This window comes from Babylonia areolata, chromosome 35, assembly GCF_041734735.1.
Source record: "Babylonia areolata isolate BAREFJ2019XMU chromosome 35, ASM4173473v1, whole genome shotgun sequence".
In the NCBI taxonomy this organism is placed as follows: Eukaryota; Metazoa; Mollusca; class Gastropoda; order Neogastropoda; family Buccinidae; genus Babylonia; species Babylonia areolata.
In genome coordinates, this window is record NC_134910.1 from 11,820,399 (window position 1) to 11,840,006 (window position 19,608).

Genomic DNA, 19,608 nt, shown 5'->3' on the forward strand with positions numbered 1-19,608 from the left:
TGCTGCTCGAAGATGCTCCTCACTTCACCCCACCCCACCCCACCCCCACACCAAACCCCCTTGCCTCCCAAATTACAAGCAGAAAGAAAAAGCAAGGCAAAGTGTGTGTGTGTGTGTGTGTGTGTGTGTGACAGGTGCCTTGCACCATGAGAACAAAGGAGGAGAATCAAAGGTGTGCATAGACAACCCCCACTCCACCCCAATGGTGGCGCCACCAGCAATACTCAACCCCCCCCCCCCCACCCAACCCCCTCCCCTCCCACCCAAAGGCAAAAGACATCAGGCTGCCGCAGAGAAAGGCCTAGAAATCAAAACAGGTGGGCGCCGCTACCGTCAGTCCCCCCCCTACCCCCCCTCGCTTAAAGAGACGAGACCGCAGCAGTGACAACTTCAGCTGCAAATACAAAAAAGTCACTGCTAAACACAGTGCTTATAACATGCCGTGTGGATAAGCTCTGTTATCAGGATCAAAGCCCCCCCCCCCCCCCCCCCAACCCCCTTCAATGACAATACCACGACCAGAGATGGTTAGGGAGGTCAACAGCACTCCCTTGTTGGGTTTTTTTTTTGTGTTTTTTTTTTTTTTTTGTAACCATACCCTCTCCCTTCAACATCCACTGACATGGCATGATGATTTTCCAATAAATTTTCTTTTAATAGGTCTGTTGAATTATGGACCGCATAAGCCTGAAAATGTCAAAATAGGAATGGGTTGTGCGTGCGTGCGTATGTGTGTGTGTGTGTCTGTGTGCGTGTGAGCATTTACTGTAATTTTACACGAGGGGATGCCAAGTAATATACATCTACAAACAAAGAAGCAACAAAGAAGCATTGTTGTATGTGCCTTTCAATGAAAGCATGACCCAGTTCACACCTTTTCTCTGCTTTCTAGTTCTGGCTGATGTTTCAACTCAAAACCAGCTTCTTGAACTAATCATACACGTTTTGGGGGGTTATGATGGGTTGTTTTTTGTTGTTGTTTTTTTTAAACCACATCATACAATTCCTCATTCACTAGCTGTGCTTAATCTCTAAATCCCTTCTGAAGATGTAATGTTCATGAAAAAGAGAAAGAAAGAAACTTCTCAGAAAGGAAGCTATGTGAATCAGTGTCGGTCAGAGTACTTCTCTCATCATTTTGATCTAGGAAATACTTTGTACACAATGTCCACAGTCCGAGTACCTCACAAAAAAAATGCACCACCTTTCCCCTGTCAAAGAGTTTGTGGGGTCAGGGGGTGGGGTTTGGAAGGAAAAAGCAAGGAAAGCCACACAGAGAGAGAGAGAGAGAGAGAGAGAGAGACTCCCCAGGTGAGAGAGGACAAGAAAAGACGAAAAGACAACCTCAAAGGTCAAATCAGGGAATAACCCCCCTTTACCTACCCCCCCAACCCCCCACGCCTCCCACCCCCAGCCAATACATCTGTCCACTACCCCTCCCCTCCCCTACCCCCTTTTCCCTCCCTGCCCGCTTTGCTCCTAAACAACGCAACAAGTCAGTAATAACCCTGACATCAAACAGCTGCCTGCAAGTACGCAGCAACACTAAAATAATAAAACTGCCAACGGTCAAGCCACCAACAAAAAGACTAACAACAAGAACAAGAAACATTCTCAAAGAGTCAGACACAGCGAGAAGAAGAAGAGAGAGGAACAACCAGAGAGAGAGAGAGAGAGAGAGAGAGAGAGAGAGAAAGGAGGTGGTAGTTGAAAAAGAAAAAAAAGAAACAAAAGACAGACACATCAATGTTCACTAGCTGTGTATGCTGCTGGCCTTTAGTCAAGGAAAAAAAATATTGTTTCAACATGGTACAACAGCTGCCACACGTTCACAGCAGTCATGGGTCCAGTTGACACGTACACAGAGAGAGAAAAAAAAAAAAAAAAAAAAAAAAAAAAAAAAAAAGCAGTCAGCATCGAGTCCCACTGGTGATAATGATCGGTACACAGTCAGGCCGCTTCGTCCCCCCACAGAGGCCGATTATTACCCCCAAAACAACAACAACAACAAAACCCAAAACACCTCCAATTACGATGGTACCCGGAAGAAGAACAAGACATTCTCTGACAACAGACAGAAAGAGAGAGAAAAAGACACACACACACACACACACACACACACAGAAATGATTCAGCTCAAAGTGCAACCAGACTTGCCATGTTAACAATGAAGAGGAAAAAAAAAAAATCCCAACATAGCAATTCAAAGTATTTTACCATTTCAATAACAAACAAACAAAAAAACCCAAAAAACAAACAAAAACAAAACAAAACAACTAACCATCTGACAACCTGCCAGACATAATGCTAAAAAATACTTAAGACCCAGAGAGTAATTTTACATCCACACACACACACACACACAGAGCCCACGGAAGTTTGCAAACATAGGTTAGCTCCTCCCTTCTCTCTGCCATGTCAGGTGTAGGTTCCTAAAGAAAAACCACCACCAAAAACATAACAAACAAGAACCCCCCCCTCCCCCTCCAAGCCCCCACAACGACCCTAACTCTGGAATAATAACAAATGGCCTTGAGCCTATTACTCCCACTCAAAAAAGGACAGCATTCCAGACCGCCCAACGCTGTGATCGTTTCATTCTGGTGCTCAATCCATCTGCCTCCATCCCAAGGTTTTCCGAAGTCGTTCTCCACCTCCTTCATGGATGGGAGGCTGAGGGTGGAGGGGGGTGCTGTGGGGGGTTGGGTGTGGGGGGTGGGGTGGAGGGTGGAGGTGGGGGTGGGGGGGGGGTAGCATGACCCACACCCCTCAACATCTACCTGATGATTGATGTATCTACACAATAATAATAATAATAATGATTATAATAAATAGCTGGAAGATGCCTACAATAACAATAAAGAGGTCATCCTCACTCAAGGTCCTGGTTTGTTCACCCGTGACTTGTCCAGCTGCAGTTCTCCATGAGAACAGCGGGGGATTCTGGGTTTACTGGCCTGACAGCGCGATGATGGCTATGGAAAAAAACAAAAAAAACAAAAAACAAACGAAAAAAAACAAACCTGCTTGACCCCGATCATGCCAAGGGCATCACCATGACAACACCAATTCTGGCCACCCACCGCGACCACACACACACGGCCATCACCATAGCAACACCCACCACCAGGACAATGCGTGGCTTGTCACCATGTTGACGACAACCACAATGTGTGTGTGTGTGGCCCATCACTGGTCACTGTGATGACGACGGTGAGCCCGTCGCCATGACCTCGTCACCATGACGACACAAGACTTCATGGAGGACAAGTGAGGTAGTCTCTCTGCTCCTACAAGTGGATGAAGTAGGTCACAGCATGCGTGCCTCACTGACACGTGGTTAACATCACGTCTGTGATCAGATCTGACTAAATATAATGTGCAGCCCTGAGAGAGAAAGGTGACGGTCTGCCTGACCGCCGCGCACACTGGGGTACAGTGCCAACATTTCTGGCATATATATATATATCACTATATCGATGGTGGAGGTTCCCTTCCAATACCTCTTGCTGCATGCTGCAGTCTTGTGTGTGTGCCTGAATGTGTGTTATTGTTAACACAGAGATCAATGCACACAGTGAGAGAGAGAGAGAGAGAAGAGAGAGAGAGAGAGGGAGAGAGATGATGAGAGAGCGCCAAAGGCAGTGAGACTGTATGTGTTATATGCTTCTACAATCAAAACAGCTGATTTCCTCAACGAACAAATACTTAATATTTACCGTAACCTTTGTGTGTGTGTGTGTGTGTGTGTGTGTGTGTGTGTGTGTGTGTGCACTGAAGCGCATACATGTTCTTTGTGCTGTCGTCAAATACGATATTTTGTTTTCATGTATAATTACACTTAGCTGAATTCAATACACACGTGTGTGTGTGTGTGTGTGTGTGTGTGTGTGTGTGTATAAAATCATTTCTTCCTTCGTCAGAGAGAGGGCAAAATTGTGCTCCTTCTCTTCTTTTGACAAAACTCTGTATTCAATCCAACCATCCCCCCCCCCCCCCCCAAACCCAAAACCCCAACTGCTGTGCACCCCCTCCCACCTAAAACTTTACTCATTTGTAAAAGAGTGACACGCTAAATGCTACAGGACAAATGGCTCAACAAAAATGCATTTATAAAACTCCTTTCCAAGAAGATACATATAAATATGCAATTTCGAAATACAGACTTCCAGTTTTCAAAGACGGCACCGTTTAAAAAAAACACAACAAAACAACAATAATAATAAAATCCCAGTTTCCTATTAAAAGGATTAAGTGCCATGTTTTCCCTTTGCAACAAAATGTAATACGCTTTAAAAATCAGAAAGAAAGAAAGAAAAACGTGTAACACTGTAACACTGACTCTCCAACCCTCCTCCAAAGAATATAAGTTAACAGTCTAACAAACCCTCCTCCAAAGAACGTTAAGTAAATAATCTAATGCTCCCTCCTCCCAAGATCACTCACTGTTCCTTTTCACAGAAACCCTGACAGAGCTGTTAACCAACATAGGAAACCTACAAAATGAGGATATCAATATCATTTATACACAACCTCCTGTAAATGGTTATATGAATACCTGAGCAGTCGCATCACTTTTTTTTTTTGTTTTTTTGCCACTCATTATACAGTAAACAGAAGTGCAAAGTAATGACTTTTTTTCCCCCTCTCTATTTGTCACTGGCACAGCAAATAAGCAATTTTACTTTCAACTGAAATGCTAATCACTGTGATTAAGTAAATAAGAGTGTGTGTGTGTGTGTGTGTGTGTGTGTGTGTGTGTGTGTGTGTGTGTGTGAGATAGAGAGAGAGAGAGAGAGCGAGAGAGAGCACACAATACACAAAAGCATATTCACTAAGACTGTCCTGTAAATAGGAAACATCATGAGTTGATGGTGCCTGAGAAAACAATGCATAAGTTTCAGCATAAGAAAACACCTTGGAACCCCTTTCTTACTGCTTCTTCTTCTTGCTGTTTTAGTCATTCACCTTTCTTTCAGATAGGATATATATATATATATAAATATATATATACGCAATGCAATCAAACACTTCAAAAGACATACCCTAAAAATCCAAGGAAATAACTTCTTTCTAGATTACAACTGTCCACTGCCCTAATTTTTTTTATTTTGTGTTCAAATTCAATACATTTATAAAACCGGGAACGAAACATGACAAAAAATCCTGTTGCCAAAAAAGGCAACAATGGAACTAATCCGACAGCAAGTTTTGTTTCGCATCAGTCAATCAATCAATCAACATAAATCCAATTTCTAAATTCTAATTTCAATTGGTGAGCACTCCAAAGTCCACAGTGGTTTATTAAGGCCCATGCATACATCAGTCTCCCTTGTTATTCATTATTATTCTCATCATCACCACTTCCAAAGGGCACCCCCCCCCCCCCCCCCCCCCCCCCCGGTACTGGTTCTCACAAAGGAGTCAAAACAAATCCTCTTTGCACAAAGGCTTCCACACAGGTCTTGCAAGGAGACCCCCCCCCCCCCCACCAACTCCTCCTTGCAAGTGTTCCAGTGAGAACCAGACCCTTTGGCCACCTGATAATAAATGCACTGGTACACCCTTGTGGTCGTGGATGAAACATACTTCCCACCTACCAAACTCACCCCTGTTCAATAACCACCCCGCCCCACCCCCTTCCTCATCCCCAAACCACCGCCCCAGTTAACTCTATGACCAGTTTTATGAGTTGAAAAAAACAAAAAAACAAAATCCAACTCTAAAGTTGGGGAGTTCAACAACTAAAGGTGGGGCACGGAAACAAACACACACAGCGAAAAGATGAAACTTGGAAGGTCCCCCCCACCCCTTCTGCCCCCCCCCAGTGGTAGGTAAACTGGTTCCAAATGTCAAAGAAGACAGTCCGCATCCATGCTTAAAACACACAAAAGTCTGACAACATGCAAGAGCCAGCCTCCTTCTCTACCCTTCCCCCTCCCCTCGCCAACCCTAAACCTCTCTTTTTCTTTTCTATTCTATTTTTAAAAAAACGGAACAAGAGTGTCAACCACGCCTCTCCCGACATCCCAACAGCAGGGAAAAAAAACAACACAGTAACCCCCCACCCCACACACACACACCACCCCTACACACACACAAAAAAAAAAATGTACCCACTCACACACCTCATTGTCCAAGAGAAGCCACTGAACAAGACAGACAGACAGACAGACAGACAGAAGGATGCAGGCAGAAGAAAATAAAGAAGAAACAAAAAAAAAAAAAAAAGATGACAAATTGCCTGAAAAACGTAAGGATAGCAGCTGGGCTGACCCATTGCCCGTGCCACCCTGGTTGACGTTCGCGATGTTCTTCTTCTTCTTCTCCACTCTCCCTGATGGTTGCTGTGTAAGCAAAGATTCAGCTGACGATGGAAAACAAAGAGAAGAAAACTACCTTAAAAAAAAAAAAAAAAAAAAAAAAAAAAAAAAAAAGGAAAAAGAAAAAAGGAAAAAATGTCATCAGCCCTGAAGAAAGAAAGAAAGAAAAAAAAAAAGTTCTGCACATCAGTGTCTTCAAATGGAAAACAAACTAAGTTTCAATGGAAAAAAAAAAAAAAAAAAAAAAAGAGAAAAAAAAAAAAAGAGAAAAAGGTCACATGGGGCTGCCATCACAATTAAAACAGCACCCCACCCCCCACCCCCTCCCCAACCTGCCCCTCCCCCCCTCCCCCCCCCACATCCCTCTAACCCTCCCACCCCCCACAACCCCCTCCCATGTGTTCAGTGGGGGCTTGCACTGCTGAGGTATTCAACACAGGTCGCTAAGACCTAGTCAGATGAGTGTCATTCAGAGTTAGCACAGACACCAAGACAACAACACATATACATCATTAAAAAAAAAAAAAAAAAAAAGATAAAAAAAAAACCCCAAAAAAACCCACACACATGTGTACACACACACACAAGGAAACAACTAAAACAAAAAACCAGAAACAGAATGCATCCAATATTATTATATATATATATATATATATGAAACATGTTTGACAGGAAGAAAAAAAAAACCATGACAAGAGAAGGAAACAAAAAAGAAAAGAAAGAAAAAAAAAGTTCTAGATTTGTGTGTATAGCTTTTTTTTTGTTTGTTTGTCATATTACCCGCATAAAATCATCAAATATCCAGTGAGTCTGACAAGACAGATACAGGGAAGGAAGAGAGAGAAAAAAAAAAAAAAAAAGAAAAAAAAAGTGGAGTGGTGGGGAAGGAGGGAAAGGGGGGGGCAGGGAAAAGTGGGCGGGCAAAGTCCCATATATGCATTCCACACATTTTATGTCAAAAAAAAAAACCCCCAACAACAACAAAAAAAACAACAACAGAAAGTCCACGATGTTTGTCATAACCTGATGTTTTATGCCCGGCTCCCACTTGGAAAAAAAAAAAAAAAAAAAAAAAAAAAAAAGAGAAGAAAAGAGAGAGAACAAGAAAAGAACAGTAGTGGCTGATTCTGTGCCTTTTGTCTTATTTGCACAACGAAAAAAAACAAAGAAGAACTGAGGTCGCTGACACCGAAGGTCCCTGGGCCTGAACAGAGATGACTACTAAAGACATAGTAGTCACTCGTCACAAAAAACAAAAAAAAAGAAAAAAAAAGTGTTTCACCTTTTACGTCTTCTCTCTCTCCGAAAACACACCGTGTATGCTTTTTAAAAAAAAAATTTATATCCAACCTCCCTGACTTTCTGGTGTGAAGGTGTTTTCGCAGGTCTGTCTTGTCTTGTCTTGTCTGTCAAAGCCATGGGGCTCCCCCCACTGCCCACCGCAACCACGACTACTAGTAACCACACAACCCACAGCAAGACACCAGCCCCGTCTGCCGTACCAAGGTTGCCACAAATGACTCGGGGGTGGGGGGTGGGGGGTGGGGGTAAGGGGGTGGGTGGGGGTAAGGGGGGGGGGGGGGGGGGGGACACCGATGTTCCATGATGAGAAGTCGTCACCAGCACTCTCGCAGCCCAAGAAGAAGAAGAAGAAGAAGAAAAACAAAAACAAAAGAAACCCCAAAAGGATTCCATCCTTTCTTTTCCCTGGTGGCTGATTCTTTTAGTCCGCCATTGTTTTCTCAAAGTTTCCACAACAGGCAGCGAGCGACACACGAACAAACGCTCGCCCCCCTCCCCCTCCACCCTTCTCAATACTCTCCCCTGCCACTGTATCCAGAGCACAACCACCAGCCTTCGCCAGCAATGCGTTTGTGATCCGCAGTTCGCTTCCACATCTTTTTCTTTCTCACCACTTCAGTCGACTTTTTGTTTTCCCCTCATCTCTCCATTTGTACGGCCATTTTTGTTGTTGTTGTTGCTGTTTTTATCCCCTGTTGTCTTGTCAGCCATAGTATCCTTTCTCAAGACAGGAGGGGAAGGGGGGGTGGGGGTGGGGGGGCTTGGGGTAAGACAACAGAGGACTTCCATCCATCTATCCCTCCCCTTCACCTCTGCAGCAGGTGAAGCATGACTGCATGTGTTTCTTGTGTCCACAAGTCCCCTTGTTGCACACGTCACCCCCCTCCACCACCCCCACCCCCTCCCTAAACCCCAACCCATCCCTCTCCCCGGATTGGTGCTGACGTTACCTGGACTGAAAAATCTTCCTCTCACTCTGCACTTCATGGGTTATCCTTCCGTGTCGTTCTGGACCCGCAGGCTCCTGCTGTGGTACTGTTATTTTTTTGCACCGCTTCCTCCTCTCTTGTTTGTTGGTTGGGTTTGTTGGGTTTTTTTTTTGTAACTTATTTTCATCCCTGGGTTGCTGTTGTTTTTCTTCTCTTTTTCCTGCTCTTCTGTCTGGGTGGTCTGCAGCAGCCTGTGTTTCTTATCTGTGAGTGTGTGTGTGTGCGCGTGTGCATGCGAGTACATGTGTGCTCATCAGTGTTAGCGTGTAATGCCTGTCCATGCTCACATATTGTGGCTTTCTCACAAACAAGAGGAAGAAGACAGCCTGGCAGGGTTGGGGGGGGTTGGGGGGGGACATGTGGATCCCCCTTCAGCTTGCTGACACACAACCCCCCCCCCCCCCCCAGCGGGGGGCCAGGCCCCCTCAACAACAAACAAACACCCCCACACACAGACCTTCCTCCACTGCCAGGCACCCGACCATCACAGGCCCGGATCCCCTCACTCAGCACACAGGGTGGTGGGTGGAGCGGTGTGAAGGGGGGAGGCTAGCAGAGGAGGAGGTGGGGGTATCCAGGGCCCCCCCTCCTCCCTCCCTCGGCTCCCCACCCCCTGCCGATGGTGGAGGCGGCTTTGCTGCTGCTGCTGCTGTTGCTGCTGCGGATACGGTCATCGAGGACGCTGCTGCTGCTGCTGCTGCCTGGTGCGATGACGACGACGACGACGATGACAACGACGACGATGACTGAGGTAACGACGGCCGAGGTGCAAAAGACACACTCTCTTCCCTGCAATGCTCTTCACCTCCAACTCCTCCCGGCACCACCAACCCCCCACCGCTCCCTGCTACTAGACACTCTCCTTCTCCTCCTCCCTCCACCTCCACACCCCCCACAACGCCTGCTGTGCTCCTGTCCTGATGGGGGGCCAGGGGGGGGGACGGCGGAGGGGAGGGCAGGGGCGGGGGAGGCGGGGGTGGGGGAAGGGGAGAGGTAGCGAGGTAGCGATGCCCGGGAGGACTCCGGAGCGGCGAGGTAGCTGGTTGCCGTGGTGAGGAGGAGGAGGAGGAGGAGGTGGCGGCAGTCTTCCTGAGATGCTGCGAGAAGGAGGAGGGGATGGAGGGGGAGGTGGTGGTGGTGGTGGTGGTGGTGGTGGAGGAAGGGGGTGACCCAGCATTGGTGGGACTGCTCCCCCGCTGGTGCTGGGGGGGACTGTGGTGGTGGTGGTGGTGGTGGGTGGGCTGGTGGTGGTGGTGGGGGGCATCCAGGCACGACTCTGCGCCCCGACCACAACTGCCACCACCACCACTACCGTTGTTGTTGTCTCTTCCACCACCACAGCCACTGCCACTGCCACCCTCCCCGCCGCTGCTATTATGCCTGCTGCTGCTGCTGCAGGGGGATGCGGGCCCCCTCTGGCCCTGCCGTAGCAGTGCCCCCCTGTCCTCTCCTCCCTCCCCTCCACCCCCTTGGTCGTCACCTGCCTTCTCCTTCAAGGGGGGTGGGAAGCCACCACCACCACCGCCCCAACCTCCCTCCTTCCCTGGAGACGGGGCTGGGGCATAGTGGTTGTGGAGGCGGTGATCAACCAGGTGGGCAGAGCCTGCAGTGGGGGACCCCACGTTGCCGGCCAGCATGACAGGGGGCGCTGCCGACAGGTCGGCCAGCGCGGAGGGCACAGACGAGGGGTGGTGGTCGCGGTGGCGGTCACGGCTGTGGTCACCCTCCTCTCCACCCTCTCCCTCCTCCTCCTCTCCGTCCTCGGTCTCCACGCTGTCCCAGCAGCGGTCCAGGCCAGACAGCGAGTCGCCCTCAGGGTCGTCCGTGGTGGGCGGGTTGCTGGTGGTGGTGGTAGTGGTGTTGTTGGTACCCGTGCTACCCGTAGTCAGGTGGTGGTGCTGGGGGTGGGGGTGGGGGTGGGGGTGGTGGTGGTTGGGGTTGCCGATGGTGGCCGCTAGCATGGCTTCGATCAGGCCACGACGCTCCTGCCAGACATACACACACACACACAGAACGGTCAGTGAAGGGAACATACAACCAACCATGCTCTTTTAAGTTCTGCTCAAATACGAATATGAATTTTAAATAAAAAGTACAGCCTGCTACAGGGTAGGAACAAGAAAAATTAAAAACACCTAAGAAGGGGGTTTGTGTGTATTGCTCACATGGTTTGGAATGACAAAAAATGGTTTTCTATTACTCAGTGTATGTGCGTGCACAAATGGGATCAACTAAGTAATCAGGGTAGGGAAAGAAACATTCTTACTGACCTCCGATGTTGCGCTGAGGTCCAGGGTGGCTGGAGGCATGTGGCCATTGGGGAGATGGCCGTTGATCTTCACCAGTCCGTTCATCCGCACCCCGTTGGGCGTTACTATCATGTCCCCTCCTCCCTGCATCGTCACACATTATATATGTACATGTACACACCCACACATTTACACACACACACACATGCTCACACACATATATATATATATATACACACATGTACTCTCACACACAGACACACACACACATTCACAAAGACACAAACATGCACACACACTCACAAACATACACAGGTACACACACATACAGTTGCACACACACACACACATTCACAAAGGCACACACACATACAGTCATATACACAAGTTTACACAGACAAACACATATTATCACACACACGCACACACACACACACACAATGTACATGCACACACAGACACACTCATACAAACACACACAGACATTCACATACATTAACACACACACACTTGCACACACACACACATCCACACGCACACACATAAATTCTGCTGATAATGCTTTTTCTCTTCATTGTTCTCATATATTATCTCTTTTAGTAAAAAGAGGTTTAACTCACTCCAGACGAAAGGCCCCAATCGGAACCTACTGTTCAGAACTGTTTCAGATCAACAGCCCTGATAGGGGCCTTAGAAGTCAGATAGTTTTGAATTTTTGATAGTGGCACCTAATTTCCATTAGAACGTTATGAACTAAGAATATCTTAATGAACTTTCCACTCAACACTGCAACCGATAAATGCAATGCGCGTTTCAATGCTCGTGAGCAGGAGAGTTATTTTCGCCGAGACTGGTTCACGTGAACAGTGCGTGTCAACAATGGCGCCTGAACCATTTTTGTCTCAGTCACAAGGCAGACAACAGAGTTAGACAAAAGGGTGCAATCGTGGCTATATAACCTTCTGAATTCAGTGTGTTTCAAACTCACTTTTTCCTGGATTCGTTTACAAATCATCAAAGTGTGTGAATTTTGAACAAAAAAATTTTGATACTTTCACCATCTCACTGTATGATAGCACAAGAAGGGAGTAAGTTATATATTCTGTCCCCAACTAACTCATTATGTTACTGCTCAGTTAGGAAGTTTTCCGTTCATAAATTCTAACATTTGTTTTTTGGTGATTTCATTTCTTACCATTACAGGTCATTTGTGGGGAAAGTCAGGGGAGCAAAGTGGCAGTACTAAGTGAGTTAACTAAACAACACACCACACGCACTCTTGAAAATAGATACATTCTGCTTTTTGCACCAAAATGCAGGACAAACAAAGAGTTAAAAAAAAATAACAAAAAGTCTTCTCACTGGTTTTTGTTGTTGTTGGTGGTTTTTTTTTAAAATAACATTTTGTCACTGTCGGTGTAAACAAACTCCTTCCCCAATTCATCTCTAACCCCTCCCCCCCACCCCCACTCCTCCCTCCCCACATCCACACCCCCCTACATCCCCCCTCACCTTGGCATCTGAGAGCTCATTCTCAGGCAGTCGCATCAGCATGGGCATCGTCTCCAGCGCCGTCATCTCCACAGAGCCCTGGTTCAGTTCCTGGCCCGTGGGCCCGTGGGCGTGCCCGTTACCATGCCGGCTGGGCACGTGCCCGTTGCCATGGTACACGGACACATTGTTGTTGCCGTGGTGGTGGTGGTGGCTGTGGGGGTGGAGGACGGTGGTGTGGGCAGCAGCGGTGGTGGTCGGGCCGTTGGCGCTGCTCACCTGGAAACACCTGTGGTGGAGGGGGGAGAGTTTCTGTTTCAGTTTCTCAAGGAGGCATATCAGTGCCTTAAAAAAAATCCACTATATGTGCTAAACCACATCTGATAGACAGATCCCTGACCCAAAAGCCACAACACAACACGACACATGCAGTGCATGCATGATGATCTGTGTGCCTGTCAAGAGAGGATTTCTTTGCTGACTGACAAAATGCTTTATGTTGCCATAGGTTCTTTTACAGAGTGCAAAGTGAGTGCTGCACGTGGAACAATACTCATGGAAACCGAAACAAACTATACCTTCAGGACTACCAAATGCCAGAAAGTTGGTGGTGGGGGGGGGGGGGGGGGTATGGGGGGGGGGGACTGACTGGTTAACCAACTGTTTCTTCACGACAATCAGCACCAAACTGAACGATACTGAACCAGCTGTCAGCAACGACGCTGACAAGGAAAACCTTGTGTCATCCATGACCCAGACAAGAACAACATGAAAGGGACAGGCAGATAAAAAGAAATAAGAATAAAATGAAACAAAGCATTCATGAGCAAATTGTTTTATCTGTGTGTCTTTGTTTTTTGTTGCTTTTTGTTCGTTTGTTTGTTTGTTTGTTTTTACTGATGAACAAATTCTGCACTCTTTAACCAATTCAACCCTGGGGAGTCTATAGCTTCTGTAGGTTTCCATGTCACAATGATTAAAATTTTTATATAAAAAAAACAACAAAAAAAAACACCTGCAGAAAAAATATACTGCAGAAAAAAAAACAAAAAAAACCGGACATTAAAACCATTTCATAAAACAATTCCATTGTATATTTAATCCTTTGTTTACAAACAAAACAACATTTTTGGTTAAGAATACTGGAATGAAAAGTGTGGGAAATTTTTTCACCCATGAGGTACAGCGAAGGTTAATTAATTAATTAATAAGACAAGTATTGACACCACTGCAAAGCCCGGGCGCAGGGCTGAGAATGAGTTGATCTGCAAAAGGTGTCACACTATCTTTTTCTGGCTCCTGTGTGTGTATTACTCTTTCACTCTCTACCTCTCTCAGACGCTGACTGTGTGTGTGTTATGTTTGACGGTATGGCGTGTGACGCGCGTGCATGTGTATGTATGTGTGTGGATATCCAGCACGCGTTGTGAGTGACGCTGCAAAGTTTTTTTCCCCAAGGACTCACTCACCTGTGTCGGCAGAGGATGACGATGATGCAGATGATGATGCAGGCCACGCCAATGAAGACGCCGATAATGATGCCTACCTGCTTGTCCGTCAGTCCCTCTTGCTCCCCTTGTATGTCTGGTCACACACACGATACAATACAATACAATACAATATAGTATATTACAACTGTACAGCACAGTACACTACACTACAATGCAGTACAACACAATACAGTATGCACAGAGGAAAGTGGAGTGCGCCTACAATCCGAAGCTGCCTTGCAGCGCCATTTCCCCTTGGGATCATCCGAGCACTTGAAAGCTCTGCTTATATCAGAGACTGACATAAGTTTACGTCTAGAACAACAGCAAAGTGTGTGAAATGTATGATCAATGGTTTCTCCACAGCACTGAAAATTCATTGGCAGCCAAGTCTTTTGTACAGCACTATGACTACACGAGGCCAGATCACAATGGCTCTTAGTGCTGCAACCTTTGGGGCTAGTTGGCCTCTGAGGATCATACAAAAATGACAACTGTCCTAAAACCCTCTTGGCCAAGAAAATAGGGATGTTACCTAGCCAAGACACTCTCCACTACATTCCAGTTCTAGCCCTGACAGTTGGGATCTTCTGCGTTCACTTGTATGCACACGAGTGGGCTTTTACGTGTATGACCGTTTTTACCCCGCCATGTAGGCAGCCATACTCCGTTTTCGGGGGGGTGCATGCTGGGTATGTTCTTGTTTCCATAACCCACCGAACGCTGACATGGATTACAGGATCTTTAACGTGCGTATTTGATCTTCTGCTTGCATATACACACGAAGGGGGTTCAGGCACTAGCAGGTCTGCACATATGTTGACCTGGGAGATCGGAAAAATCTCCACCCCTTTACCCACCAGGCGCCGTCACCGTGATTCGAACCCGGGACCTTCAGATTGAAAGTCCAGCGCTTTATTCACTCGGCTATTGCGCCCGTCAGACAGTTGGGATGACAAGCTGTCTCCTCTGCTGCTTCTGATGATGGTCACAGTTGGACAAGACAGATAATCGGACATCATTCAGACATCCCAGCGCTCACCGTTGTGGCCCGAGGCGCACTGGGTGTTGGAAATGCAGTCCGGGTAGACCATGACCACCTTGGAGGGGTGGCCCCGCCCGGCCTTGGTGCAGGCTGACAGCTTGAAGAAATACTGCTGGGTGTCCAGACCATCCACCTGGGCGATCCTCTGCTGGCCTGATAAAACAACACACCTGTACTGTATGATACCTCTGCTGGTCTGATAAAACAACACACCTGTATTGTATGATACCTCTGCTGGTCTGATAAAACACACCTGTATTGTATGATACCTCTGCTGGTCTGATAAAACAACACACCTGTATTGTATGATACCTCTGTATGATACCTCTGCTGGTCTGATAAAACAACACACCTGTATTGTATGATACCTCTGCTGGTCTGATAAAACAACACACCTGTATTGTATGATACCTCTGCTGGTCTGATAAAACAACACACCTGTACTGTATGATACCTCTGCTAGTCTGATAAAACAACACACCTGTACTGCATACCTCTGCTGGTCTGATAAAACAACACACCTGTACTGTATGATACCTCTGCTGGCCTGATAAAACAACACACCTGTATTGTATGATACCTCTGCTGGCCTGATAAAACAACACACCTGTATTGTATGATACCTCTGCTGGTCTGATAAAACAACACACCTGTATTGTATGATACCTCTGCTGGTCAGATAAAACAACACATGTATTGTATGATACCTCTGTATGATACCTCTGCTGGTCTGATAAAACAACACACCTGCACTGTATGATACCTCTGCAGGTCTGATAAAACAACGCACCTGTATTGTATGATACCTCTGCTGGTCTGATAAAACAACACACGTGTATTGTATGATACCTCTGCATGATACCTCTGTATGATACCTCTGCTGGTCTGATAAAACAACACACCTGTATTGTATGATACCTCTGCTGGTCTGATAAAACAACACACCTGTACTGTATGATACCTCTGCTGGTCTGATAAAACAACACACCTGTATTGTATGATACCTCTGCTGGTCTGATAAAACAACACACCTGTATTGTATGATACCTCTGCTGGTCTGATAAAACAACACACCTGTATTGTATGATACTTCTGCTGGTCTGATAAAACAACACACCCAACACACCTGTATTGCATATCAACCTCTGCTAGCCTGATAAAACAACACACCTGTGTTGCTGGACACCTCTACTGGCCTGATAAACACACACCCACACCCAACACACTCTTTATTTTCCATACATCTGATTAATTCAAGACACACACACACACACACACACCCAACAACACACCATCGTTTTCAACCGATCGATACAGGCACTTGCATATCTCTTTAGCATTTTACAAACAAAAAAAGCCATTCGCCCAACACACAAAAACAGGTAGGGGGGTGGCACCCACCCACCCACCGACACACACGGCAGATGAGTGAGCGAGTGAGTGACAGGAGGGAAACTCCACCCACCTGTCTTGGTGAGGTTGGTCCACATGAAGTCCGGCACATCACTGTCCAGGTTGTAGAAGATGACGTAGGAAGTGATGATGCCGTTGGGGTCGGAGGGGGGGCTCCACTGCAGGCGCACAGACCCTCGCTTCAGCACCTCGTATGTCAGGTTCACAGGGGGGCCTGGCTCTGTCGCAGAGAAACATCATCACCACTTGACTTATCTTGACGGGTGCAATAGCCGAATGGTTAAAGCGTTGGACTTTCAATCTGAGGGTCCCAGGTTCAAATCTCGGTCCATCTGGTGGGTAAAGGGTGGAGATTTTTCCCATCTCCCAGGTCAACATATGTGCAGACCTGCTAGTGCCTGAACCTCTTTCGTGTGTATGCGCACGCAGATCAAACACACACATTAAAGATCCTGTAATCCATGTCAGCGTTCGGTGGGTTATGGAAACAAGTACATACCCAGCATGCACACCCCTGAAAGCGAGTATGGCTGCCTACATGGCGGGGTAAAAACAAAAATGGTCATACACGTAAAATGTTACAGGTCGGTCTGAGTGTGTATGTGTGTGCGCCTGAAATCTGATTGAATGACATAGGAAACGAATGATGAGCGCCCAGTGGCAGTTGTCAGTCAGCTCTACCCAGGTAGGCAGCCTGTTGTGCAAATGACCCCGTGATTGTAAAGCGCTTAGAGCTTGGTCTCTGACCGAGGGTAGGCGCTATATAAGTATCCACATCAATCAATCAATCATCTTTGTTCGTGGGCTGCAACTCCCATGTTCACACATACGTACACGAGTGGGCTTTTACGTGTATGACCGTTTTTACCCTGCCATGTAGGCAGCCATACTCCCTTTTCATAGGTGTGCATGCTGGGTATGTTCTTGTTTCCATAGCCCACCGCACACTAACATGGATTATGGGTCTTTAACATGCATATTTGATCTTCTGCTTGCAGTAACACATGAAGGGGGTTCAGGCATTAGCAGGTCTGCACATGTTGACCAGGGAGATCGGAAAATTCTCCACCCTTTACCCACCAGACGCCGTAACCGAGATTCGAACCTGAGACCCTCAGATTGAAAGTCCAACACTTTAAACACTTGGCTATTGAGCCTGTCAGCGACTTACCAACCGCCACGGTTACTCATCATCAGAGGCCCATCACGCGCCGACGATGTAAGACTCCGTGGAAAGTCGGCCTATTGGTAACACGTCCCGCCAAGAGAAGCGAGGGAATCTGAGCGCACTGGTTCAAACCCCACAGCTGCCAGTTTTTTCTCCCCCTCCACTAAGACCTTGAGTGGTGGTCTGGATGCTGGTCATGTGGACGAGACGATAAAACAAGGTCCCATGTGCGGCATGCACCTAGCGCAAGCAAAAGAACCCACGGCAACGAAAGGGTTGTCCCTGGCAGAATTGTGTAGAAAAATCCACTTCGATAGGGAAACAAATAAAATTGCCGGCAGTTTGTGACACTCCATGGTGTTCCAGTGGTTTGGTGTGAAAGCAGTGTACTCTTTTAACACTCTGAAGATTGCAACTGACTTAACTATTTCTTTCACACTCCCAAAATGACAATCCATCTCGCATAATTCATTTTGACTCGCTAGCGTTTAACTCACTCAGTACGGCCAGTCCTCTCTTCTCCTCTACACAGACCCCTCGGATGTCCAGTGGGTGTCTGAATGACCCAACCTTTAGCTTCCGTCATCAGAATTGTTGTATTCTTTGTCAACATTCACGTCTTCAGTATAAGAGCCTTCCGCTTGCACTATTTTGATGATGGTAATTGGGGTGAAACGCTGTTAACGTCATCTCTTTCGCCGTTCATATGGAAAGAGTTAAGTGGCTGAGTATTTCATTTCTTTCTTTCTTTTTCTTGTTGCTTTCTTTTTGGGCTGTATCTAAGCCTAGTGTTTCCACAACTTCTCACTTCAGGAGGGGGGAGGGGGGTGGAGGGGAGGGGAGGGGAGAAGCATGGTTCAGAGGTCACATGCCGCCTGGCGGCTGAAAAGCCTGGGATCAAAAGGCAAAAGGTCAAGGGCCAGTCAGTCAAACCACCAACCTCAATGAGCGACAAGATAAGCACATGAACCCCCCCTCATCCGTTGCCAATCTCTGCAGAGGAACGGGCCATTAGGAAGACATTACACGTCGATGGGGCGGGCAGGCCATCAGCCTATTGCCCTGCATCACTCTTGGTGTTTTCTCCTCTTTTCCCCCCTTTTTCTTGGTAGTTCATTATGCAATGTGTCTCACCTCACCCCTATTTTTTTCAAAATTGTCTGCAGATCCCCCCCCCTTCAGAACTACTGGTCTCACCCACACGTTATCTTTTTCACCCTCAAAATTAATCAATTTTTCAAACCTTGAGACATACCACATGCACCCACACACTCAAAACACACACACACAAATTTCTCAATTGTATACACACTTTGTGTTTGACATAAAACCAAGAAACACACAAACACACATTCACCTGCTCTCTCTCTCTTTCGCACACACTCCCTTGCACACATACATACTTTGTAAAAAGAAAAATGTAAAACCAACCACACACACACACAAACTGAAAAATAAAAGCAAAACCAAGAAACACACGCCTAACACACACACACACATGCGCATAAAGCAGTGCTCCTACACACACACACACACACACACACACACACACACACAGAGGTACCACCACCATCAACACACACACACACACACACAGAGGTACCACCACCATCAACACACACACACACACACACACACACAGAGGTACCACCGCCATCAACACAACACAACACACACACACAGCTACCACCACCATCAATACACACACACACACACACACACAGAGGTACCACCACAATCAACACACACACACACACACACACACACAGACACAGGTACCACCACCATCAACACAACACAACACAACACACACTCGTCACACACAACAGCAGTACTGACTGTCTTCGGACGTGAGCACATCCAGAGTGGTGAAGGACCCAGGGCGCTTGTCAGTGACGATGCGCACGGCAAACTGGTACCTGGTGAAAGGCTTGAGGTCGCTGACCACCGCGTAGGGCCGCTCACTGCACACAGCACATCATTCTCTTCAGCACATACGTACACACTCATAAAACAGGTGTGGAGAATAGGTGTGGGAGTGGACATGGCTTGGGAGGGAGAGGGGGCGGTGGGGTTGGGGGGGGGGGGGGGGGGGAAGGGGATATCAATGTATCCGACTATGACCATCAGAACAGCAG

General features: G+C 47.0%; 1 protein-coding gene across 1 annotated transcript in view; it reads right to left on the reverse strand.

Moving 5' to 3' along the window:
• Nucleotides 1–13,757: 13,757 nt before the first annotated feature.
• Nucleotides 13,758–19,608, reverse strand: part of LOC143277801 (protogenin-like) — a 105,994-nt gene continuing 100,143 nt past the window's right edge. Inside the window, exons 15-18 of the mRNA XM_076582703.1 lie at nt 19,310–19,434; nt 16,355–16,522; nt 14,887–15,042; nt 13,758–13,938 (exon numbers count right to left, since the gene is read on the reverse strand). Of these exons, the coding sequence (XP_076438818.1) occupies nt 13,820–13,938; nt 14,887–15,042; nt 16,355–16,522; nt 19,310–19,434 (568 nt within the window). The 3' untranslated portion in view covers nt 13,758–13,819. The remainder of the gene's footprint in view (nt 13,939–14,886; nt 15,043–16,354; nt 16,523–19,309; nt 19,435–19,608) is intronic.